The sequence below is a fragment of the Rhizophagus irregularis genome, chromosome 5, assembly GCF_026210795.1.
Source record: "Rhizophagus irregularis chromosome 5, complete sequence".
Classification (NCBI taxonomy): Eukaryota; Fungi; Glomeromycota; class Glomeromycetes; order Glomerales; family Glomeraceae; genus Rhizophagus; species Rhizophagus irregularis.
The window spans coordinates 1,048,192-1,075,207 of NC_089433.1; the positions used below are offsets into that span (position 1 = coordinate 1,048,192).

General features: G+C 26.8%; 7 protein-coding genes across 7 annotated transcripts; 1 reads left to right on the forward strand and 6 right to left on the reverse strand.

Annotated features, from left to right (window-relative positions):
* Nucleotides 1–679: 679 nt before the first annotated feature.
* OCT59_024773 (uncharacterized protein) lies at nt 680–1,790 on the reverse strand. The gene is made up of 3 exons (XM_025331741.2): nt 1,693–1,790; nt 1,479–1,608; nt 680–1,370 (listed from the first exon to the last, which is right to left on the reverse strand). The coding sequence occupies exons 1-3, from the start codon at nt 1,729–1,731 to the stop codon at nt 943–945; spliced, it is 597 nt and encodes a 198-aa protein (XP_025183167.1). The 5' UTR covers nt 1,732–1,790; the 3' UTR covers nt 680–942.
* A 3,832-nt stretch (nt 1,791–5,622) lies between these two features.
* On the reverse strand, nt 5,623–7,026 carry OCT59_024774 (uncharacterized protein; the record flags this gene model as incomplete). The annotated part of the gene is made up of 1 exon (XM_025310347.1): nt 5,623–7,026. One exon carries the CDS (start codon nt 7,024–7,026, stop codon nt 5,623–5,625), a length of 1,404 nt encoding a protein of 467 aa, XP_025183166.1.
* Nucleotides 7,027–8,712: 1,686 nt separating this feature from the next.
* Nucleotides 8,713–10,874, reverse strand: OCT59_024775 (uncharacterized protein). Its single transcript, XM_066133916.1, has one exon. It carries the CDS (start codon nt 10,748–10,750, stop codon nt 8,807–8,809), a length of 1,944 nt encoding a protein of 647 aa, XP_065991663.1. The 5' UTR covers nt 10,751–10,874; the 3' UTR covers nt 8,713–8,806.
* Nucleotides 10,875–11,680: 806 nt separating this feature from the next.
* Nucleotides 11,681–13,741, reverse strand: OCT59_024776 (uncharacterized protein; the record flags this gene model as incomplete). Its single annotated transcript, XM_025315270.2, has 1 exon — nt 11,681–13,741. The coding sequence occupies one exon, from the start codon at nt 13,739–13,741 to the stop codon at nt 11,681–11,683; it is 2,061 nt and encodes a 686-aa protein (XP_025183165.2).
* A 1,676-nt stretch (nt 13,742–15,417) lies between these two features.
* On the forward strand, nt 15,418–16,294 carry OCT59_024777 (uncharacterized protein; the record flags this gene model as incomplete). The annotated part of the gene is made up of 3 exons (XM_025330183.2): nt 15,418–15,439; nt 15,529–16,145; nt 16,208–16,294. The coding sequence occupies 3 exons, from the start codon at nt 15,418–15,420 to the stop codon at nt 16,292–16,294; spliced, it is 726 nt and encodes a 241-aa protein (XP_025183164.1).
* A 4,406-nt stretch (nt 16,295–20,700) lies between these two features.
* On the reverse strand, nt 20,701–23,999 carry OCT59_024778 (uncharacterized protein; the record flags this gene model as incomplete). The annotated part of the gene is made up of 3 exons (XM_066133938.1): nt 20,701–20,932; nt 21,152–21,500; nt 21,989–23,999. The coding sequence occupies 3 exons, from the start codon at nt 23,997–23,999 to the stop codon at nt 20,701–20,703; spliced, it is 2,592 nt and encodes an 863-aa protein (XP_065991664.1).
* A 221-nt stretch (nt 24,000–24,220) lies between these two features.
* On the reverse strand, nt 24,221–27,016 carry OCT59_024779 (uncharacterized protein; the record flags this gene model as incomplete). Its single annotated transcript, XM_066133944.1, has 1 exon — nt 24,221–27,016. The coding sequence occupies one exon, from the start codon at nt 27,014–27,016 to the stop codon at nt 24,221–24,223; it is 2,796 nt and encodes a 931-aa protein (XP_065991665.1).

The window sequence follows — 27,016 nt, forward strand, 5'->3', positions numbered from 1 at the left end:
AATTTGGCCTGAATTAATTCAGTATTACAGCAAAATTCGAAATATACTCATTTAATATAGTGGACAGTGTCCACTATATTTTGAATTTTGCTGTAAATTTAAATGACATAATGACCTGAATGTACCACGTCCCGACCGTCCCTCGTTCCGTCGTCCCGTATACCCGTATACAATTATAAGAAAATCACGCACGAATTAAGATTTGATTTAACAAACTTGATCGATTTAAATATTTTAATATCGATATACGTAAAACGAATGAGATAATCGTCGTATGACTTCTCTAAATAAATTTCCATCTAGTAAAATTTTCCGATCTTAGGCCGGACAAAAAAAAATTTTAGATTCTCGTGACCCGGCCGGGTCAGTTTTTCGAAAAATGGAAATTTTTTTTTTATAGTAAAAAAATTTTATCACGTGATTTTAAGTTTTTTGGCCAATGTTGCATAAAAAAATTTTACATATGAGAAAATTTTACATATATAAAAAAAAAGTGCCGGCCGGCCGGGTCATTTTTAAAATTTTATGTCACGAGAATCTAAAAATTTTTTTTGCCCGGCCTTATATTAAATAATTTTCTTTTATGAAAAGATATTGAAAGATAAGAAATCCAGAAATCTTAGGATTCTTTAACATTATTTACTTTTATTAAAACGAAACAAAATAGGTACTTAAATATAATTTGACAATTGTAATTTATTTCTCTTATCACCTAAGATACATATAATATTGATATATTAAAAGATGATAATAAACTTTATTATTAAGTCAGATTAAAAAAAATATGAATGAAGTTATAATGGTATGCAATTTGTAACTATATTAAGAAATATCTAATGACGAAATCAATCGTCGTCTCGTAAATTTCAATTGATTATTTTGAATATTTAAATCATATATTTTAATCTAATATGAATATGTATAATTATTAAATTTAAAAATTTAAATAAGGAAGTATAATATTAAACAAGTAAACATCAAATAAATATTCGATGAAATTATTGAAGCACTGCTGAATGGTTTATTATTACCACCAGATTTATTTGGACTCGTAAATCCGCCTTTTTCAAATACAGTATCACTACCCGAAAATGCGACATTTATTGTTTGTGGATTTGAGAAAGGATTTGTTACCGATAAACAATATTTCGCAGCAGTACCTATAGGAATATCCCCCGTATCTTGATCACATACCGTAACAATTTTTTCATGACATGATAATGAATCAATAAAACTAAAACCAGAAGGGCTTTCCAACTGAGCCGAAATTCCTTTACCAGCACCCAATGTAGATGGAATTTTTCCTGGTGTTGCGATTCCAAAACCTGGAGTAATTGGCGTTGAATCTGGTACTATTCTAACACTATAACCTATAATAATATATACGATTTTTTATTAGAGAGATTTCTCTTTCAACAAAAAGTGATGGAAGAATTGCAAAAAAAAGAGTTGGGGAAGGAATAATAAATAATACTTACTAACATATTTTGTCGACGTATCACTACAGAATTTCCAAGTACCATTATTTGGAGGAACTTTTGCGGTCTTATATGGAACAGTAACTGCACCTAAATCTACTGGTTGTTCTTGAGAGAAAACAGAAATAACCTGTAATTATAAATTAAAATTCAAACAGATTTAAATATTAATTTTTTTTTTTTTAAAAAAAAAGAACGTGAATTAAGAACATACCAGTGAACTCAAGAATAAAGCAAAAATCAACAATTTCATTTTTATTATTCAAAGGGATTCAAAAAATTAATTTAAAATTATGATATTTAATTTTAATTGAAAAGTTGAAAGCGAAAATACTCTCTTTATTTATTTATTTTTTTACGATTACTAATATGAAATACAGGAATAATTGATTATTTCAAATGTATACCGATAAGGTAACATTAAATAAAAAAAAAAAGATTATATAAATTGATTATGCCATCAAATTGAGGATTAAATTCCGATTTCCGACCAAATTAATAAGAAAAACAAACGCATGCAAGATCAAACCTTGTTCTTTAAACATTGCATTTGTTTATTATCTTTGATGTAATACCAATTTAATAATTTTTTTCCTATTTAAAGAAATTATCCGTTTTAGTATGAAATTAATGTCAGTCAATATTATGAAATTTTAATAATTATTACTTAATGTGGATGTGAAGGTAGCGTTGCCATGTACATGGAAAATCACTATTAGTGTAACAGAACAGATCATCATTTCTCCGTAGTAATTTTAATGTTACTCAAATGTAAATTTTGAAGCAAGACGACGAAACATAATTTATATTCCCAATTAATGAAAATAATAAATTTATTCGTAAGTTACCGATTCAGCTATCAAAGTAGTTATATTATGTTGGCAATGTTCTTGTGTGTACCCATCTTTATTGTACACTGACCTCTTTTTCATTCCTGATTGTCAAAAAAACTCATAAAACTCTTAGTAGGCTGAAAGAAAAATTTGGAACAGAATTTGTTAATATGCAATAATTCCACAGAGAATTAAATAATAATATAACAAATTCACATGAACATTTGTTTACTAAAAATCGTTCGGTGTAACAGAACAGATCGTCATTTCTCCGTTCTCAATTTAATGTTACTCTAATGTAAATTTTGATGCAAGAAGACGAAATACAATTAATATTTACCCAATTAAAGGAAATTAATTAATTCAATTTCATAAATTATTTAATTTATATTATAATTGGAATTAAAAATGTTTTACTTACAATTAGCCCATTGTACAATGACCATTATAAAACGTTTATTTTTATTTCTCATTTTTGTGTTGAAATTGAACTTCCAGAAGGAATTAACTTAATTATAATTGGTCAGAATTTTGATCAATATCGATCAAAATCGACTAACAATTACGTCGAGTAAAATTTAAATAAATGTACTTTGATAAAATCTAACAGGAAAATATTCTAATATATATTAAAATTAGCAAGTGAAAAATTTTTATATTTATTATTTATTAAAATAAAAATTTAGGTTTTAAATTATGTTAATTAACGTCTTACCAAATTTTCGATTTTTGCCCAATTGGATTCACGGCAGGACTTGTGTGGGACAATCAAATCCCAACGGTGTGGCTGTGTAGTGCAACATTATCTTAAAAAATTCCATTGCCGAGTACCCATGCAAGGTAGATACTACATAATTTTTACAATTATTAATAACTTTGAACAATTTGTCCAAGCTCATATCAAAAAAAAAAGGCCGTATACTCTAATGTAGTCGACGGATTTAATTCCTCTCCAGGTTATTTCCTGATGACCTTGCCGGAAGCGCTTTCATCTGAAAAAGTGCTCTGATTCGTCTAATTTTCACGTTCCTATGGGAATAGATACAGTATAAAAGCGAAACGCTTTATTATAACTTCGTATTCTTAGAAAATATGAGTTTGGATACAGAATCATGAATCATTACATCATACTAATATGCCATATGTCATGATGTGGCCGGATAATCCTCCTGTAAATGTTTCATAATTAAGTACGGCAAGATACAAAGCTGTGAGAATTTCTACTGTTATTTTTTTTTTACAATTTACAATAATAAATTGATTAATTGTCGTTTATTTCTTATCTAAGTTGATATCTCATCGCGCTCATTTAGTCAACTCAATGAATTTAATCGATCAAGATCGAGCTTAATTCTCTGTGCTAAAAAGTTCTGCGCATTCATGGATAATCAATTGTCGGGTAATAAAATGCATAATTACGTTTATAATTTTGACTTTCATTTACCTATGTCACAATATAGTTTAGGTTTTATGATAAATAAATTAAATGGATTAGTAATTTTAGTAATCATCCTGAAATTGACAGCGCGATCACGGGAACATCTCATTGGCGCTCATTGAATATTCGAAACCGGCTGAAATTTTATGTTCATTTTTTTATAAGTTTGTATAGATTTTTGTGAGGCTTTGTATTCTTTTTTTTTTCTAATCCCTAATAAAATTTCATCCATTAGAAAACAGTAATAATAAAAAGTACATATAAATTTACGAAAATCTAAGAATTTATTGCCGTACATAATAATATACGTAAACAAGATGGTGTGTAAAACGTAGTCATATACCTGATTTCTTTGATGATGTTGAATTCAAATACGACCATAGTAATACCACTGGAAAAGTTTTAATGGTAAATTCGATAATTTGATCTCTTAGAATTATAACCAGGATAATTTAAATATAGTTAAGACATTTTAATCAATGAACAATTATTCATTAATTTTTACGGTAATAAATTATTCCTGAGTTCTTTATTTGTTCTAAAGTTGGCAATCGTTCCATGAGTTTTACGTGTTTCATTAGAAACATGTTTTGCTGCTAGAATAGCACAATACCGAAAACAGGGTTATAGAAGGTATTTTTTTTTTTCATGTGTACAAGATAAAGATACTGAAGAGCTGCGATAGATAATCGATCAAATTCAATACAATTTAAATTGATCAACAAATTTGAGAAAATATTAGTGGTATTGCATCCACAACTTTTGATAATAATTCTGGTGAGTAATTTTTTGTACAATTCTTTTCTAAAATATTACTAAGAACTTTCATGATAGAATTCTGAAGGTCTGGTAACTGAAATAATTCGCGACGTAGTAAGTTTCAATTATATTATTTTTGTTAAAGAATTTTCTTTAACTGACTATTAGTTCTATATCGCTACATTTTGGATTATTTATTAATAATTTAAGTCTTGAACTAATGAAAACCTTACGCTATTTTTTAAAAATTTTTTTAGGAATAAATATTTATTTGTGATAGAAAAACAAATTTATTTTGTAAATAATTTTTTATTCGTACTGTGTGTTGTACTAGCTAAAATAAATAAAATCAGTCATGTGTAAAAAAAAATTTCAAAAATCGTTAGCGTAATATTTTTAGTCTACGGCAATGCTGCGCCTTCATGGATTGCTCATTTGTGATCACGTGATATCATAAATTTCGTTTTTTTTTTTTTGAATAAACGCGGTGTAAACCTTATGTACTTATCATAGAACTTTTAAAATGCACGTCCTAATCGTATTTTAGCCTGCTCTATAACTTTACTTATAAGACTAACAAGGGTTTAGTATACTAATTTTGGCTTTTACATATAATATAATATAGGGGTGCTACGGCTGCTGCGCACCTGCGTATAAATTTTAAATCCTATTTATTAATTTATGACTGGTATATTTCCATTTGATAAATGGATTCAATATTTTGCATTATAGATTCAATCATCGGGATGTCTTTGAGTGAAGACGAACGGATATCGGGGTGCGCCGTAAAGATTTATAAACGATTATGGAATATTTTCATTGAAGTCCACATGCACAAGTCCGAAATTTTAATTCATATAAATTATTATTGTTCTAACAATTTGTAAAAGAAATTTTTTTATCTGATGACAAAGGTTAGTTAAAAATACAATTTTATTTAAATTATTCTTTTTTACGATGATAATTTAACATACAGTCGACCCCCTCTATAGTCACCCCAGGTATAGTCACATCAGTCTAATGGTGTGACTATACAGGGGGTTGACTGTATTTAAAAAAATATTATTGCTAATCTGTATAATAAATAGGCTCCCTTCCAATTTATAATCGATAATCAAATTTTTTGATGAGATTGAATTTGAAAACAACCAGAACGATTTACTGATACTATCGGGTAAAGTTTTGATGGTAAATTGTTCCATTCTGATACTGCCGGATACTTTATACCATTTACTGTAAAAGAACAAGTTCTTTTATTCATGTTTAAATGAACTGTAATTTTTGTACCATCTCCAAATGGTGGACAATAATCTTTTACCAAATTTCCAGAATTATAACAACAACCATGAGAACCTAATACCCATCCAGTAGATTGACCTCCCGCAAAAGTTTCATAATCAAATTTTTCTGATGCACAAACTCCAACCCAAGCATAAAAACACACTTTCATAATAATGATATCCCATTCAAAAATACCCTTATTTTCTAATATTATTTTAGCTCTAACATTTTGATGTAAAACACAACTATCTGACGCACATACAACTTTTTCGTTATCCATAATAGTAAGTTTTGATCCACATGCTGACTCATCCCAAGCATAATCAGATTCATTAATTCTATAGATTGGTATTCCTCGAATATCATTTAAATCTAATTCTTTACTACTGATAATTATTTCGCTTGGAATAATTTTTAGTGATTCAATGATATAAATCTGATCTTTTATTCGCCTGAAATCGATATATTTAACCAAAGTTTCCAACTCGTCGACAACATTCTGATGATCGACAATGAATTTATCTTCTACTTCTACTTGGGCAGAGTTTTCTATTTGTTCTAAAGTTGGCAACTGTTTCTTGAGAGTTTTATATGCGTTACTTGAAACTTGTTTTGCTGTTAGAATAACACTATATCGAAAAACTTCATATTCTGAGGTTACAAAAGGTATTTCTTTATCAAACGTATAAGATAAAAGATATTCAAGTGCTGTAATAGACAATCGGCCAAATTCAATACTATTTAATGGAATAGTTGCAACTTCTTCAACCAATAAATTTAGAAGAATGTTAGTTTCTGATAACATTATTGCTTCTACAGCTTTAGATAATAATTCTGGCGAATAATTTTTTGTATAATTTGAAAAATTATTTTCCAAAGTATTTTTAAGAATTTCCGTAATAAAATTTTGAAGTTCTGGCAGTTGAAAATAATCCGCGATACAATAAATTTCGATTATATTTTCTTTCGTTATGGAATTTTTACTAACTGACCCTGTATAAATATATTCTAATATAATTTCCATTTCGGAAGAATTTATCGTAGGAAAAGAAATTTTGTCTTCATAACTTTCTTTCATTCCATTATAAAGTAATCTATCAAATACTTCGGATCTTGCTGCTAAAATAGCTCTACAACTATATAAATTTTTTTCATTTTTACATAAAATTGTTATATCGCTATACTTTGGATTATTTATTAGCAATTTCAAATCTTGTTCTAACGAATATCCTCTCATTATTTCTAGAAATTTTTTTAGGGTATTTGAATGATAAAGCCTCATTATAAATGTTTCATTGTTTATTTATATTAATTTTTTTGTACTCAGTTACAGACCTACAGTGTTACTACATCAAAGGGAGTTGTGTAACAGTCGTCATACGGCATATGCTGATTAAAGGCGTATTGTTGTTCAGGAACTATGGCGTGGCCGTGCCGTACGATACAAAGCATGTAAAAACAACATGTCACTTTGTTTCTTTCATATGTCGATCAACACAAGATAATGACATGTTATTTGCATAGTGGCATGTCATTGGTTTTATTAAAAAATAACTAAAATCAACCAGGAGAAATCTTCCTCATAGACGCATAAGCTTTGAAACTTCAATACCAGAATAGCAAACTTTGTTAATAATATGTTACATAGTAAAGCTCTTGGTCAAAATAGCATGTTGTAAAAATTCGTTTGGACGGTGAGAAACTTTGTTAATAATATGTTACATAGTAAAACTCCTGGCCAAAATAGTATGTAGTAAAAATTCGTTTGAAACGGGAAGAATTTTTCTTTTTCTTTTCGCTATTAATATATTTCATTTTTGTTTTATAAACTAAGATTTTGATATTTATTTCGAATAATTATAGAAGTTAATTCTAACTTTATTTTACGCTCATTATTAAATTAACTTACAGTACGCTCAACAAATTAATTATAATTAATAATTAATTATAATTAATAATATTTGGTATTTTAACACTTAGTAGAAATTAACAAAAAGTTTAATATATCCTTATTTGTTATATGAAAGAGTTGTCACACAGGCTTCTGAGCCAAAAAACTGCATAGGTAGTACAGCGCGGAGAAAAGTAAATAATGTCACGTGATTTTCGGAGAATTTTTATATCAGTAAGTAATTTACCTAAAAAGTATACCCCTCAGTTCCACGTCTATATAATAAAATAAAAGTAAATAAATAAAATTGCGTACATTTAAATAAGTAACTTTTCTTTTCGCTTAGAACAATCGATTTACGGAGGAATTAAATTATGCCACGTTAGTCGTCCGTGATTTTTCTCATTGATATTTTTACGGATGATGTTTAGTTAGGAGGATACTAGTTAAAGGGATGAGCCAAAAAGTCTCGATAGTTAAAAATTATATACAGGATGATAACTTCGTGGTATAAACCAGTCATTAAAATACCGTAACTATTACACGACGTAGCTTTTATTTGCATAATTTATCGGGTTACGGTACACTTCGCCGAAAGCCATTTCGCCGAAAGGACGTTTCGCCGAAAAATAGGGCCAACATTATGCAAAATTATAAATAACTTAGGCTAGAGATTATTTTTCGGCGAAATGGCTTTCGGCGAAATGTCCCGATACCATTTAGGATTTAGGTATTTAGGTTAATTACGGTACATTTATCGAGTTTTACCTGAAATATTAAGCATTTAAAGTTTTTCATAATGTACATTTCACAGTGTAATAATTAGAACATCGAGAAATTCGAGAAATTAACTAATAAAATTGAGTATTGCTAAATATCACCGCTGGTAAATGTCACCTTACCAGAATTAGGATAGAATTTTGGGCAGAATTAAAAACGTCATGAAACTCCGCCCGTTAATATTTGCTAATGCTGGTACGATGAGAATCACTTGCGGTGTATCAATTTAAAAATTTTTTTTTTTTTATTTACTAGCTGCTAAGCCAAATGTTCGACAAGTTTTTATTTATAAAATCTTGATATATAAAAACTTAATAAATATGTATTATAATTTTTAGAACGTATATTAATCTTGAATATCAGATAAAATATTATTTAATATACTTTTTGCTTCTTTAATTCCATTATTTGCGGCTTTTTCGTACCAATCAATTGCTTTATGAATATTTCTATCAATTCCAATACCATCATAATAGCATTCTCCTATGTAAAATTGTGCCAATGCATATCCATTTTCCGCTGATTTTAAATACCATTTAAATGCTTTTACTTCATCTTTATCCGTTCCTATACCTTTTTTATAACATATTCCCAAATTACATTGTGCCATTGCATATCCATTCTCAGCTGACTTCATGAACCATACTAATGCTTTCATTTCATTTTTACTTACTCCTATACCGTTTTTATAACAATATCCTAAGTAATTTTGTGCTTTATCATGTTCATTTTCAGCTGATTTCATTGACCATTCAAATGCTTTTACTTTATCTTTTTCTGTTCCTACGCCATTTCTATAACATATTCCTAAATTATATTGCCCATTAGCACATCCTGCATTAGCTGATTTCATATACCATTCAAATGCTTTTGTATCATTTTTATCTGTTCCTATACCATATTGATAACAGTTCCCTAAATTATTTTGCGCTATTTCATTTCTATTCTCTGCTGATTTTAAATACCATTTAAATGATTCTTTTTCATTTTTATCCGTTCCTACACCATTCATGTAACAAAATCCTAAATTACATTGCCCATCAGCATATCCTGCAATAGCTGATTTCAGGAACAAATCAAATGCCTTTTTCTCATTTTTATTTGTTCCTATACCATTTCTATAACAGAGTCCTAAATTAACTTGCGCTATTATATTTCCATTTTCTGCTGATTTTAAATACCATTCAAATGCTTTTTTTTCATTTACATCCGTCCCTATACCATGGTTATAACAAATTCCTAAGATACATTGTCCATTAGTATATCCACTAATAGCCGACTTCAATAACCACTCAAATGCTTTTTTGTCATTTTTATTTGTTATTTTATTATTCAATAGATAAGATATTCCCAAGTTACACTGTGCCATAGCATTTCCATTTTCTGCCGATTTTAAATACCATTTCAACGCCTTTGTTTCATTCTTATTTGTTACTTTACCATTGTTATAACAATATCCTACATAATTTTGTGCTTTTGAATCGTTCGCTATTGCCAATTTTAAATTCTTTTCAAATTCTTTCCTTTCACCTTTATTCTGTGTAATCAGCTGTTTACTTTCGGACTTCAAAAACCATTTAAATGCTTTTTTTTTATCTTTCTGTGTTCCCATTCCATCCATATAACAAATTGCTAAATTATATTGTGCGTCTAGATTTCCCCTTTTAGCAGCACTTAGAAATAATTCAAAAGCTTTCCTATAGTTAGATTTAACACCATCACCGCTTTGATAACAAACGGCTAAATTATATTGTGCTTCTAAATCATTATTTTTGGTCAATATTTCAAGGCTTAATAATTTATTCCTCTTATAATTAATATCTAAAATAATATCTTTATAATAAAATATTGATAATAAATATTTTCCAATAATAATATTCTTATTTGTTAAATAATTAAAAGTATCCTTATCATAATTTAATTGATCAAAATCAAAATCTTCATTTAAAGAATCATTTTTAATTTCACTATTATTACCAATAGCTAACAAATATAATTCAACTGACTTTCCTTTATCTAGTTCACAACCAATACCAAATTGATAAAAAAATCCCATAAAACTTGTGAACCAATATTTACTTACTTTATGATTTATCATCATTTTAAGAACTTTTTCGGGTTCTTTATTATTATTTTCAAGAATATGTTTTATCCACTCACTCGAATTTTTTTCAAAATTATTGAAATCATTTTCTTTAATAATTTTATAATGAAAATCTTTTAAAAAGTTTATTAAAAAATTTTCATCATCTTCAGAAATATCAATACTATCCGTAATTTCATTTAACATTGCTATTTAATTAACATATGCATATTTTGATGTATGTATACATATAACTGAAATAGAAAGGAAAGAAAAAAATTTCTTCTTTTTTTTTAATGAAAGGGCCCATTAAAAGGTTTAAGTTTCTGCCAAGATGTCGCACAACACTACAACATTATCGAGAAATAAACTTCCTTTTTAAGTAAATTTCCATAATAGTACTAACTTAGAACTCGGATGAATTTACGCCGATCAGTATTTTTTGTACGACCATCTATGATACTCTCATACACGAAAAAAAAAATACCTCGCACGAAGCAACAAAAATCGATTTTTTTATTTTTTTTTACTCTACATTTCTCTATACATAAAAAAAAAAATTATACAGTAATTGCTATTTGATAGATTTCCCATAAAATTTATCAATTAAATTTTCGAAATGTCTTATTCTTTACGTTAATACAACGTTAATATTACAATTGAAGTTCACGTGAAAAAAAAAGAAAAAATTTTTTTTGCGTATTTTTAAAATTTATGTATGTATGTATGTATATATATAATATAATTTTTTTTATACATGTATAGGATGACTCAAAGGGTGACTCATTGATACGATAATAAATTTCACGATAAAACCATACAATTATTACACACAGAAAACATCCAACACCTGATGAAAAGATCAGAACTAAACGTAATGAGTAATATGTAATAATAATTAATAACTTGTAATTAGATAATTAAATAATATCATATTTATAATTTATTGAAATAATGTGATATAAAAGATATATGATATAATATACATATAAGTAATATATAATATAATATAAATGAAAAATCAAATTCTTAAGAAATCTTAGTAAAGCCATACATCTATTATTAATATAATAAATAAAATATTTTTTTGATAAAAATAGTAAAAAACCCACACTATTTAAAAACTAATAAAATCTCCTACCATTTTCTTCTAACATAATTATTTCCTTCTGCATCCCTTCTCAATTTTTGATAATTTGTTACTCCTTTAAGATTAATTCCCAATTCTCTTGCCGAATTTTTCATATCATTTAATTCTTCAACTATACATTCCCATGTTCTTGGATTCTTTACCAAATCTTCTAAACATTTTCTACATTTTGTTACTCCCATATAAACGTGAAATTCGCCTATTACTGCATTACATTTTTTACACGGTAAATTTTGTTCTTCAACTTTTCTGTTAATGACTCCTTTTTTAGTATTACTCATATCAAGAATAATTCTAATTCTTCGATCAACTTCTTTTTGGTCCATTACAAATCCCTGTCGTAAATTCCCCATTGATGTTGGTCTTTGTAAAATTCTTCTGTTTTGTTCTTGATAATTATTTCCCCTTAAATTCTCGTTACTTTTTGAATTATACGGAAATCTCTTTCGATTATTATTTCTATTTTGAACTCTACTTGCATAAGTATCATTAACTTCATCTCCCCAAGTTGATCTTTCTGATGGTCCCCAATTTATATTTTGATCAATATCATTCGTTTGATCCCATTGCGAATAATCAAATTCCTTTCTTTGATTTGGTTGATTCTGTAAACTTAACCCCTTTTCGCATGATATACATCTTTTAGAATTTCTATCAATTTCTATTTCATGTTCATGCTTTTTACAATATCCATGTCCTCTCCAACATATACATTTAGTCTCAATATCTTCTCGTTGTTTTCCATTTCCATAAATAAATCCCCCTATTGTATTCATGTCTGTCGCTCCTTCTGGAAATCCTTTTTCTACATAATTCTGATATTCTTCCCATTTTTTAATTGCTACGTTCGCTGGTACTTCTGAAAATTTCTGTACTGCTTTTTCAATCATATCCCCCGTTTCTTTCGAAATTTTTTCTAATTTTACATATTCTTTCTTTTTTAAACAATACATTCCTCCTGTACTATCCATACTATCATAATTACTATTATTTAAGTTATAATAATGATTTTTCCAAAAATTTTTATTATATAATTCGCCTTTAAATCCATAATTTTCACATTCTTTACAAAATACTGTTAATTCTCCATTATCACATTCTTTACAATATTCTCCATCATATTCCCCATGTCGCTGACATTTTGCTCTTGTTTCAATTACTTCAATTACTTCTTTTGTAATTATTGCTTCTACTTCTTTTGGTATATTCTTACATTCTTTACAAAAAATTCCATCCATATCTTCTACTTGTACTGGTAAACAACATTCCCCACAAATTTTTATTTTATCTCCATGTCTCGTATAAAATGCCATTAATGCTTTCGAAAACTGTTGAGTTACTGTGCTATTTTCTGCTGGCTTAACCATTCCCCCATATTCAGTATTTCGATATTCTAATGCTTCTTCTAAAATTGATTCTCCAAATTCTTCGCGTAATTTTTCATGAATTTCAACTCTTCTTTTTAGAATTTTAATATTAATTTTTCTTGATTTTTTCAAAATATTTTTATCTTTTTTATCATTATAATCAATTATGATTTCATTATCTCCCCTCTTAATACTTTCTTTTAATTCTTCTAAATTAAGAATTTCTTCATTTTTAAACCTAATAGTATAATAATTAATTGCCCCTTTTACAAATTTACAATTACATTCCATTTTTTCACATTCTTTACACTTTTTATTTTCTAATTTACATGCCCCACATATCTCTACTTCAAAATTTTTCAAATTACTATTACATTTTTTACATTTTTCTACTGGTTCTGTTTTTTCCCAATTATCCCAATTTCCATTTCCCCATTCATTATTTACTGGTGACTGATTTTTACTTCGCAATTCATGAAGTTCCCTTTTCAATTCTTCATTCTCTTTCCTTTCTTTTTCTTGGTTTTTTGTAATTTCTTCCAATTTTTCATGAAGTTGCCTTTTCAATTCTTCATTCTCTTTCCTTTCTTTTTCTTGGTTATTTGTAATTTCTTCCAATTTTTCAATTAATTGTAGATTTTCTTCATTCAATTTATTATACTTTTCTTTCAAAAATTCCATTTTTCAATCTATTTGGTATTTTTTTTTTTAAGAGAAAGAGAGTTTAGAAATTTGAAGAGTTTTTGTAGAGTTTAGGAATTTAATAAGAATTTTTTTTAAAAAAAAAAGAGTGAAGAGTTTTTGTAGAGCTTAGAAATTTAATAAGAATTTTTTTTAAAAAAAAAGAGTGAATGAGTTTTTGTAGAGTTTAGAAATTTAATATTAAGGATTTTTTTTTTAAAAAAAAGAGTGAAGAGTTTTTGAATAAGAATTTTTTTTTAAAAAAAAAGAGTGAAGAGTTTTTGTAGAGTTTAGAAATTTAATAAGAATTTTTTTTAAAAAAAAAAGAGTGAAGAGTTTTTGTAGAGTTTAGAAATTTAATAAGAATTTTTTTTTAAAAAAAAGAAAAAAAAAAAAAAAAAAAAAAAAAAAAAAAAAAAAAAAAAAAAAAAAAGTGAAGAGTTTTTGTAGAGTTTAGAAATTTAATAAGAATTTTTTTTAAAAAAAAAAGAGTGAAGAGTTTTTGTAGAGTTTAGGAATTTAATAAGAATTTTTTTTAAAAAAAAAAGAGTGAAGAGTTTTTATAGAGTTTAGAAATTTAATAAGAATTTTTTTTTTAAAAAAAAGAGTGAAGAGTTTTTGTAGAGTTTAGAAAAATTTAATAAGAATTTCTTTAAAAAAAAGAGTGAAGGTTTTTGTAGAGTTTAGAAAAATTTAATAAGAATTGCTTTAAAAAAAAGAGTGAAGAGTTTTTGTAGAGTTTAGAAATTTAATAAGAATTTCTTTAAAAAAAGAGTGAAGAATTTTTGTAGAGTTTAGAAATTTAATGAGTAGAGTTTTTTTTTTGGATTGAAAAAATCATCTCCTTTTATAATATTTCTTTTGTGGTTTGACGCCTAATGACAAACCATTTTTCATTAGAAAATTTATGATAATTATATTATTTAAAATATGACGTCATGGGAATAAATCTCATGATTCATGACTCATCACGATTTAATTAATCATAATTAGTAAAATAATTTTTGTGTTGTGCGTAGTTACTTTAGAATATAATTTATTAATCATGTTTCAATTGTTTCATACTCTTAAATATGAATTATATATTAGTACATTATTCTTAGTATTCTTCTGAAAAATTAATTGTAAGAAAATTTTAGGTAATATTGAATTTTTTAGATTACTTTATGTAAAGTAAATATGTAAAAATAAATAGTATATCCGATGACGTTATTACAACTTTAGTTATTGAAGTTACAAAATTATTAGTATACTAAATTAATTTTGTTAAATTTAGTCCAAGCTGTAAAAAACTTAATCAAGTATCAATTTTTATTCAATTACTGTATATTTTATGTTTAAAAATTTTATTATTAATACTTCATGACCTTTGACTTTTAAAGATATATGTCACAAAGAAAATGAATGATTCAAACAAATAATTTTAGGAATTTTGGAATGTGTTTCATGTGATTTATATCTTATGTTTCAGAGTGTCATCATAAATTAAACTATTACAAAAAATTTGTCATAATTTATCATACTTATTTAACCAAAAATGTATCAAATTAAAAATATATATGAAAAAAAAAATTTATATAAATTGTTATACATTTTTTCTATAGTTTTTTCTATTTTTTTTCTATTTCGTCAATATTTTTTTTTTAATAAGATTTTCTTAGTAACTTTCTTAAATCATGCCACCAAAAAAGGAAATCGGTAAAGTGCTTTTATCAATTGTGAAGAAACTATTTTGAACTTGCAAATATAAAAAATATTTACTACTCAATAAATTTCTTTTTCACTAGATTTAAAAAATTTGGATCTTACCCATATTTACACCCCAGAGGAGATTGAATACATTAACGAACATCTTAAAACTCATATTAACTTTGAAAATGGAAGGCTACTTCCTATTTCACAATCTCCAATTGCTAATGAGGCTGTTGTACATGAAATTTCTAGACAACTTGGTAACTGGAATGTTGAAACTGGTCAAAATGGTATTGTTACCACATCTCAAGGAGGTTATAATTTTAGTGTTAGTGGCCAGAAGAAGATTCGAGCACCACATATTGCTTTTATACCTGAAAATATTTATAGTTCACTTAATAAAACCCAGCTTTTGACTTTTCTTGGCCAACCTTTTACTCCCATATTTGTTGCTGAGGTTGTAAATGTTTCAAAGGAAGCAATATTTAATGAAGTTGATATTAGATTCAAGAATGATTACTTTGCAACGGGTACTTCTGTAAAGTTGGGATGGTTAATTGATCCAAGGAATCACATGATCTGGACTTATGAAAAAGATGATGATGATGAAAATGTTACCCGTCAAAAACATAAATGGGAAGATTTAGACGGTGGTGATATTTTACCAGATTTTACTTTGGACATAGAATTTGTTGAAAAAATTATCTCACAGGTATGTCTTTATTTTATTTATCATGTTATAGATTTTTATCTTAGTTTCATTTTGCATTTTAGAAATATGAAGATGATGAATTATTAATTGAAGAAGTTAAAGAAAATGAAGATAAAGAAGGAAAACCAATGAAAAAGATTTGGGTTTGATATGATTAAACAATTAACGAAAAAACATTGTAGATACAAATATTAAAAAAAGAATAAAAATATATTATGTTACAAATCTACATTTCTTTTTGAAGCAATTACCTGGGGTGGAGTTAGATACTAGAATAAAAAAAATTTTGATTATTTCTTGAACAGGTTCATAATTTGTCAGTATTAGGAAATTTGTTTGTTAAATCTTTACATTTAAATTTAATAAAATATATTATCCTATCATATGAGACTCTTATAAAAAAATGCTGGAAGTCCCATAAAAGGAATATTTAGAAAAATGCTATTAAAAATAACTTGAATTGTTCAAATTTGTCATCCAAAATTTTAGAATTTGTTCAGTATGAAAGTCCCATCGTGAAAAAATCCTAGACATATTTCAGATATTTCTGTTAATAAAGTAATATAAAAAGCATAACTGTGGCATGTGGAAGTTTGTGAAAGTGAAGGAAAGTGGAAATTAATAAATTAGAGTAATTATTTTATTAAAATAGAATGTAATATTAATTTAACAATAAATTTATTCAATTTCAATTTATTAAAATATATTAATTTAAAAATAAACTATGTCATCACCTAATGTTTCATATTTTCTGCAAGTTTTGTTTTAAAAGATTTTATAACTATTGTAAAGAAAATAAGCTAACTTTTATTTTTAAAAAAAAATTTGTATTCTTGGTATTTGGTAATGTAGACGCAAAAAAAAGCTTAAATAACAGCTTAAATGCGATAAATATTTAAATAGATCAGTTGCCACAAACTGCGCCATATGTAACAAAATCACTAGCTTTTTTGATGGTGTTACTGGAGAAGATGTATCTTACATTCATTTATTAAAAGTTTTAGATATTACTACATATAAAAACAACTTTTATTAGAAATTTATTCGTTATAAAAAATTGAATATTGTCAAATAAAAAAATAAATAAATAAACAAATCTAATAATACTTATTAAATATAATATGTATTTTTTTTTATTACAATCTCATTAATTATATATCACAAAATTATACTACATATATATTTTAATTCATTTTGGATCTAAAATTATTAATTCCACAATTTGCCATCGGACTCTCGACGAAGTTCTTCCATTACTTCTACTTCGCCAGCCTCTCAACCATTAATGACATTGCGTTTGTAAAACGGAAAGTCACTTTTATTGATGAAACAAAATAAAATGGATGACCGTTTGATTCTTAAGTAGTAGTAGCATTATTTAAAATTTAAATTTATAAAAAAATTATTGCATCGTATTTCTATATTTACTATAAATATTTTTATCGTCAGCTCAATAGGATCATGCAGATTTTCATAAACCGATATTATTAGGAATATTAATAATACATGATTGATATAATAAAGTGGAGCAAAAAATATGTTGTAATTCCGTGTAAATTAAATTCTATAGGAAAAGTTTAAATGAAGTTATCGTTCAGCCCAATAGAATCATACAGATTTTCATCGACCGATATTTTCATTAGCCATAGCAATAACACATGATTGATATAATAAAGTGGAGTAAAAAAATGGCGTAAATGAAATATTTTGTAGGTAAAGTTTAAATAAAGCTATAAAGTGGATTAAAAATGAAATTTATAGAAAGCTTATTTATGATGTTATTAATTAATGCATGATCAAAAACGTCAGAACGATAACACACTTACGTGGCCCATTTTCATCCATCAATAATTCGGTCCTGTGACCGTTATAAAGTGGATTGAAAAAATTGTAAATATCCGACAGGATGATCGGAACTTAAATTTACATACAATATCAGATATATAAATTTCTGTGTTTTTTTTTAATGATACTGACTATAATGTATGATGATAAATTTTTAAAGTTGGCAACGACCCTCACATAAAAAAATTTCGCGCACATAAAAGAATATTATCAACTGATGTTAACAAAAAGAAATGATGGAATTTTTTCACCTTAAATCCATTAAATTACAAATATTTTACCTGAAATTTTTCAAATAATCTTGAGGTACAAGAGAATTAAAATTAGAAATTTGGTATAAACAAAAAAATAATTAATTATTAAATTTTTTTTAGGTATATCAATGGAAGGAGGCTTTCTTTAGAGGAATGCAATACTCCAGACATTGTTCAAATCTTGATCGCTTTGTCTTCAAGCACTAAATCCTTATGAACACTGAAATTAAAATTGTTTTACTTCTAGAATAAATAAAGTTTGAGCTGAAAAAAGAGTGAAACCACGCAAGGAAAAACAAAATTTATATCCATATTATTAGAATATCTAATAAGTACAAATTAATAAATACGAATTATTAATTCACATCTTAAATAAAATTTTAAAATATCTCTAAAATTTTAAATCCACTGCCAAGAATTTCATTTACAAAAATGTAACAGCATTAAGTCTGTCTATCATTATATCCTTTATAAATAAGAATTTGACAAACGTGATTAGCGTGATTAATAATTATCAAAAAGAAGCCAAGATTTGGTCTCATATAGATAGAACTTTAATTATTTTATTTAACAGGAAATTATTTATATTTAGCTTCTTATTATTTGAAATACTTAATAATCTTCTATTGAAAATTTATTTACAGTGTCTCTTATATTTCTCTCATACTTCACTTCTATACAATAAAAAATTATTATTTCTATTTAAGACCTTGGCCGAAATGCGGACCACACGTATCACTATAATCTAATACAAATTCTGCATCTCATATATTAGTACTTAAAATTGCATCTTTAATATTCTTATTTTTAAAAGAAAAAATAAAACTTTCATTAGTATAACACCATTTGTCAGTAGTTTCCCACTTCATAGGATTATATCCACCAAGAATTTCTTAGTTTCCTTTTACTTTAATAAATGTAACGGTATTAGCTATGCCACCACATAATTCATGAAATTTTTTAGGAGTAAATCCTCCTTTTAATAATAATTCAAATTTGTATGGTAAATATAATTCCTCATAATTATCATCATTTATAACTAGTACTTTATAAACCCATTATTAAATGGTTGAAATAATATTAGAATCAACAATTTGGGTATCAATAATTTGGGAATCAACAATCTTAATTTCATCATTCTTAATATTCTTATTTTTCTTGGACATAAAACATTATATTTTGACACACCGGTTCCAAATAAGAATTCAATAAATCTTTCATTTGCCCCCCCATGATACCATCAAAACTCAATATAATTGTTGAACTTTTTGCGAGAATTTCTAGATAAACTAAAAAATTCAATTAAAAGCAAACAGTGTTGTAAAAAATTTTCATCATTTTGGAATCATCATCTGCCCAAGTTTTAGGATCCAGAATGAGAGTTGGATTTTGTGCAAGACCCTATTTAATACATATTCCACACTTCGATTTCTTTTCTATGTAAATCATCAGTTCCTTTTCGCTAACTAGGAAAACGGCAACTAAGGGTCGCAGTATGCATGCGACCCACAATTTCATAAGAACACTTCAGGGGTTCAAAAAGGAATGTGAAGATGATTTAAAAAGGAAATAGTTGTGATTTTTGTGAAGGACGTTTTGCATGAAATAAACAAATTTTGCATTTTCGTCTAAAAATTGTTGTTTTTTAGCTGTTTATACTTTATTTCCTTAGATTAAATTGTTCCAAATTTATTGTCTTGGTGTTAAATTTTATATTTCTTAAATAAATGGACATTTTTTACAGTCTCTATTAAAAGATCATTTGAATAATAATATATTATTTTGGGTCATAGTATCCAACTTAAAATAAGCTAAAATACAAATTTTTTATATCCTGTTTAAGTTTTGTATGTTAGTTAATAATTTCATGATATTACAACTTAACCAATACTAAATATAATATTTTGATTTATTTTCAGAAAATAGGAATACAAAAAACCTTGATCAATAATCATGATAGGACCCCGAACAATATATAAATAGGTCATAGGAAATTGGCAAAAATTTACTATTAGCTCTACGCATTTTTTCAGGGCCGGAATTATGATAATGTCAGTCAGTTACTAAATAAAGTAATATATTTCTTACCAACGTTATCAAAATTTATCTAAAAAAGGAAAGATTTTCATGATTATTTTAGCCTATTCTACGCGTTATTTCTTGTTACCTATTTCAGTATTGCTCGGGGTCCTATCATGATTACCCATCATTTCAAGACAGGTATTAGATGTAATGGTTCTGTTCTTTAAGGCTGGACTATATTTCTATCTCCTCCCTAGGGTTAGGGCAATATTTTTTTAATGTTTGAAGTTTGGAATTGGATATTAAACTTAAATATTCTAAATAAACATAATTATCATACTTGTATCAATATATGCTAATAATAATGAATTAATGATTTCTATATACAGTAATAATTGATAAATAATCCAACAAATGAAGAATAATTAATTGAATTAATGATGATCATCAATCATACAATCAAACCCCTGAGACCCTTCTTGAATTGAAGTTTCAGTATAATATGCTTGTGAATTAGAATAAGATTGAGTAATACTAGAAGTATTTGCTTGTTTTTGCATTAATGATTTATTTGCTTCTACAAATTCAAGCATATCATTTCTTAACTGATTGTCAATATCAGGTATTTCATATTGATACTTGTCATCCCTATTTACTTCATAATATCTATTAATATATTTAATCCATTCGGATATAATATTTTCAAGCATAATTATAGTTGGTCTATTGGAAGGATTTAAATCCCAACATTTTTCCATTAAATCTGAATAACATTTTGGAGTATTTTCTACAATTTTAGGACGTTTCCCTTTATAAACACTTAAGATAAGGTCATGATCATGTCCTTCATGGTCAAATGGAGGGATGCCTGATGTAAATTCCCACATTATCATTGAAAAGCTATAAATATCACTTGCTGAAGTATAGGGTTTTTTCCTTAATATTTCAGGTGCCATATAAGGCAAAACTCCATAAATTTCATTATTATCATTATCAGCATTTTGTAAATCACTTATAGGTTTACATAATCCTAAATCAATAACAAATAATTCATTGTAATTATCTGATATTAAAATATTACCATCATGAAAGTCACCATGAGTTAAATTTGATTCATGAATTACTTTAAGTCCTAATATAATTTTTTTCAATAATTGTAACTTATCTTGCCATTTGAATTTAATTATATCAGATAAACATTTTCTCAAACTTCCTTCTTTTGCATAACTCATTACTATTAAATAATTTAAATTATTTGGATCTTGGGTAAATCCAAAGAACTGTATAAATTTTGAAAATGATTTTTTCTGACAATTATAATGATATTTCCACTATGTAAATAACAAAAAATTATTAATCTTTTGCACAAAGAATTAAAATATGCTATTAAATATAAATACTATACCTCATTCAGAAATTCATTATTTAAACTTGATGAATTATTAAGTTTTTTAAGAATAACCTCATAATATGTTTGTCTATTCCATTGTTGTTTGTCAAAATTCCAACTAAAAATAGGTCCATCTGACCAGATAGCTTTATGAATTTCACAGAATCCTCCTTTGTCATAATACTTAATATTTGACAATTCATTATAAGGTATCCACTCTAAAATTTCGTAACTATTTTTAGCATTTAGTTGTGCTTCTTGAATAAATTTATTAATAAATTCATTTTTACTAGTCCATTTTGAAAAATCTTGTTGAAATTGCTTAGCATTACATTGTTGACACCATTGGTAATTATTATTTGGTTGCTTGCATTCATTACAAAATTCAACGCCATTTTTATGGTTCATTTTATTGCTTTCTACTGCTTTTTGATGCCAATAAAAGGCCCTTTCTAAATTCTTTTCTGTTCCTTCTCCATTATAATAATAATTAGCTAAATTGCACATTGCATCAATTTGACCGTTTTCTGCTGCTTTTTGACACCAACGAAAGGCTTTTTCAAAATTCTTTTCTGTTCCTTCTCCATTTCTATAATATATAGCTAACTTATACATTGCATCAATTTGACCTGTTTCAGCTGCTTTTTGATACCAATGAAAGGCTTTTTCTAAATTCTTTTCTGTTCCTTCTCCATTATGATAGTGATTGGCTAAATTAAACATTGCAATAATATGATCTTTTTTTGCTGCTTTTTGATACCAATAAAAAGCTTTTTCAAAATTCTTTTCTGCTCCTTTTCCATTTCTATAATATACAGCTAAATTATACATTGCATCAATTTGACCTTTTTCTGCTGCTTTTTGACACCAGTAAAAGGCTTTTTCAAAATTCATTTCTGCTCCTTTTCCATTATAATAGTGATTGGCTAAATTAAACATTGCAATAATATGATCTTTTTCTGCTGCTTCTTGACACCAATAAAAAGCCTTTTCAAAGTCCTTTTCTGTTCCTTCTCCATTTCTATAACAAGCAGCTAAATTAAATATTGCATCAATATGACCTTTTTTTGCTGCTTTTTGACACCAATAAAAGGATTTTTCTAAATTCTTTTCAGTTTCTTCTCCATTTCTATAATATGCAACTAAATTATACATTGCATGAATTTGACCGTTTTCCGCTGCTTTTTGATACCAATAAAAAGCTTTTTTAAAATTCTTTTCTGTTCCTTTTCCATTATAATAATAATTAGCTAAATTAAACATTGCAATAGTATGATCTTTTTCTGCTGCTTTTTGATACCAATAAAGGGCTTTTTCTAAATTCTTTTCTGTTTCTACTCCATCCCTATAATATGCAGCTAAATTACACATTGCATCAATTTGACCTTTTTCTGCTGCTTTTTGACACCAATAAAAGGCTTTTTCAAAATTCTTTTCTGTTCCTTCTCCATTATAATAGTGATTAGCTAAATTAAACATTGCAATAATATGATCTTTTTCTGCTGCTTTTTGATACCAATAAAAAGCTTTTTCAAAATTCTTTTCTGTTTCTTCTTCATTTCTAAAATATACAGCTAAATTATACATTGCATCAATTTGACCTTTTTCTGCTGCTTTTTGACACCAATAAAAGACTTTCTCAAAATTCTTTTCTGTTCCTTCTCCATTTCTATAATATACAGCTAAATTATACATTGCATCAATTTGACCGTTTTCTGCTGCTTTTTGATACCAATAAAAGGCTTTTTCTAAATTCTTTTCTGTTCCCTCTCCATTATAATAGTAATTAGCCAAATTAAACATTGCAATAATATGATCTTTTTCTGCTGCTTTTTGATACCAATAAAAAGCTTTTTCAACATTCTTTTCTGTTTCTTCTCCATTTCTATAATATATAGCTAAAATATACATTGCATCAATTTGACCGTTTTCTGCTGCTTTTTGACACCAATAAAATGCTTTTTCAAAATTCTTTTCTGTTTCTTCTCCATTTCTATAATATACAGCTAAATTATACATTGCATCAATTTGACCTTTTTCTGCTGCTTTTTGACACCAATAATATGCTTTTTTAAAATCCTTTTCTATTCCTTCTCCATTTCTATAACATGCAGATAAATATAACATTGCATTAATATGATCATTTTCTGCTGCTTTTTTACACCAATAAAAAGCTTTTTCAAAATTCTTTTCTGTCTCTACTCCATTTTTATAATATGCAACTAAATTACACATTGCGTCAATTTGACCTTTTTCTGCTGCTTTTTGATACCAATAAAAGGCTCTTTCAAAATTCTTTGCTGTTCCTTTTCCATTAAAATAGTGATTTGCTAAATTAAACATTGCAATAATATGATTATTTTCTGATGCTTTTTGATACCAATGAAAGGCTTTTTCAAAATTCTTTTCTGTTCACTCTCCATTTCTATAATATATAGCTAAATTATACATTGCATCAATTTGACCTTTTTCTGCTGCTTTTTGATACCAATAAAATGCTTTTTCAAAATTCTTTTCTGTTCCTTTCCCATTTCTATAATATACAGCTAAATTATACATTGCATCTATTTGACCTTTTTCTGCTGCTTTTTGCCACCAATGAAATGCTTTTCTAAATTCTTTTCTATTCCTTCTCCATTATAATAGTGATTAGCTAAATTAAACATTGCAATAGTATGATCTTTTTCTGCTGCTTTTTGATACCAATGAAAGGCTTTTTTAAAACTCTTTTCTGTTCCTACTCCATTATAATAGTAATTAGCTAAATTATATACTGCATCAATTTGACCTTTTTCTGCTGCTTTTTGACACCAATAAAAGGCTTTTTCAAAATTCTTTTCAGTTTCTTCTCCATTTCTATAATATGCAACTAAATTACACATTGCATCAATTTGACCTTTTTCTGCTGCTTCTTGACACCAATGAAAAGCTTTTTCAAAATTCTTTTCCGTTCCTACTTCATTATAATAGTGATTAGCTAAATTAAACATTGCAATAATATGATCTTTTTCTGCTGCTTTTTGACACCAATAAAATGCTTTTTCAAAGTCCTTTTCTGTTCCTTCTCCATTTCTATAACATGCAGCTAAATTAAATATTGCATCAATATGACCTTTTTCTGCTGCTTTTTGATACCAATAAAAAGCTTTTTCAAAATTCTTTTCTGTTTCTTCTCCATTTCTATAATATGCAATTAAATTGCACATTGCATCAATTTGACCTTTTTCTGCTGCTTTTTGATACCAATGAAAAGCTTTTTCAAAATTCTTTTCTGTTCCCTTTCCATTGTAATAGTAATTAGCTAAATTAAACATTGCAATAATATGATCTTTTTCTGCTGCTTTTTGATACCAATAAAAAGCTTTTTCAAAATTCTTTTCTGTTTCTACTCCATCTCTATAATATACAGCTAAATTACACATTGCATCAATTTGACCGTTTTCTGCTGCTTTTTGATACCAGTAAAATGCTTTTTTAAAATTCTTTTCTGTTTCTTCTCCATTATGATAGTAATTAGCTAAATTAAACATTGCAATAGTATGATCTTTTTCTGCTGCTTTTTGATACCAATGAAAAGCTTTTTCAAAATTCTTTTCTGTTTTTTCTCCATTTCTATAATACACAGCTAAATTATACATTGCATCTATTTGACCTTTTTTTGCTGCTTTTTGACACCAATAAAAGGCTTTTTCAAAATTCTTTTCTGTTCCCTTTCCATTATAATAGTGATTTGCTAAATTAAACATTGCAATAATATGATCTTTTTCGGCTGCTTTTTGACACCAATGAAAAGCTTTTTCAAAATTCTTTTCTGTTCCTTCTCCATTTCTATAACATGCGGCTAAATTAAATATTGCATCAATATGACCTTTTTCTGCTGCTTTTTGACACCAATAAAAGGCTTTTTCTAAATTCTTTTCTCCATTTTTATAATATGCAACTAAATTATACATTGCATCAATTTGACCTTTTTCTGCTGCTTTTTGATACCAATGAAAAGCTTTTTCAAAATTCTTTTCTATTCCCTTTCCATTATAGTAGTAATTAGCTAAATTAAACATTGCAATAATATGATCGTTTTCTGCTGCTTTTTGATACCAATAAAAGGCTTTTTCAAAATTCTTTTCTGTTTCTACTCCATCTCTATTATATACAGCTAAATTACACATTGCATCAACTTGACCTTTTTCTGCTGCTTTTTGATACCAATAAAAGGATTTTTCAAAATTCTTTTCTGTTCCTTCTCCATAATGATAGTGATTGCCTAAATTAAACATTGCAATAATATGATCTTTTTCTGCTGCTTTTTGATACCAATAAAAGGATTTTTCAAAATTCTTTTCCATTTCTTCTCCATTTCTATAATATACAGCTAAATTATACATTGCATCAATTTGGCCTTTTTCTGCTGCTTTTTGATACCAATAAAAGGCTTTTTCGAAATTCTTTTCTGTTCCTTCTCCATTTCTATAATATACAGCTAAATTAAACATTGCATCAATTTGGCCTTTTTCTGCTGCTTTTTGACACCAATAAAAGGCTTTTTCAAAATTCTTTTCTGTTACTTCTCCATTATAATAGTAATTAGCTAAGTTAAACATTGCATCAATTTGTCCTTGTTCTGCTGCTTTTTGACACCAATAAAAGGCTTTTTCAAAATTCTTTTCTGTTCCTTCTCCATTATGATAGTGATTGGCTAAATTAAACATTGCAATAATATGATCTTTTTCTGCTGCTTTGTGATACCAATAAAAAGCTTTTTCAAAATTCTTTTCTGTTTCTTTTCCAATATAATAGTGATTAGCTATATTATACATTGCATCAATTTGACCCATTTCTGCTGCTTTTTGACACCAATGAAAAGCTTTTTCAAAATTCTTTTCTATTCCCTCTCCATTATAATAGTAATTAGCTAAATTAAACATTGCATTAATTTGACCTTTTTCTGCTGCTTTTTGGCACCAATAAAAAGCCTTTTCAAAGTCCTTTTCAGTTCCTTCTCCATTTCTATAACATGCAGCTAAATTAAATATTGCATCAATATGACCTTTTTCTGCTGCTTTTTGACACCAATGAAAAGCTTTTTCAAAATTCTCTTCTGTTTTTTCTCCACTATAATAGTGATTAACTAAATTAAGCATTGCAATAATATGATCTTTTTCCGCTGCTTTTTGATACCAATGAAAGGCCTTTTCAAAATTCTTTTCTGTTCCTTTTCCATTATTACAACAGTTTGCTAAACTAAACATTGCTTCTTTATTTCCATTTTCTGCTAATTTTTCTAAAGAATTTATACATTCTTTACACCATAATTCTTCAGTAAAAGGTATATTGCAATATAAGCAATTTTCGGTGTTCAT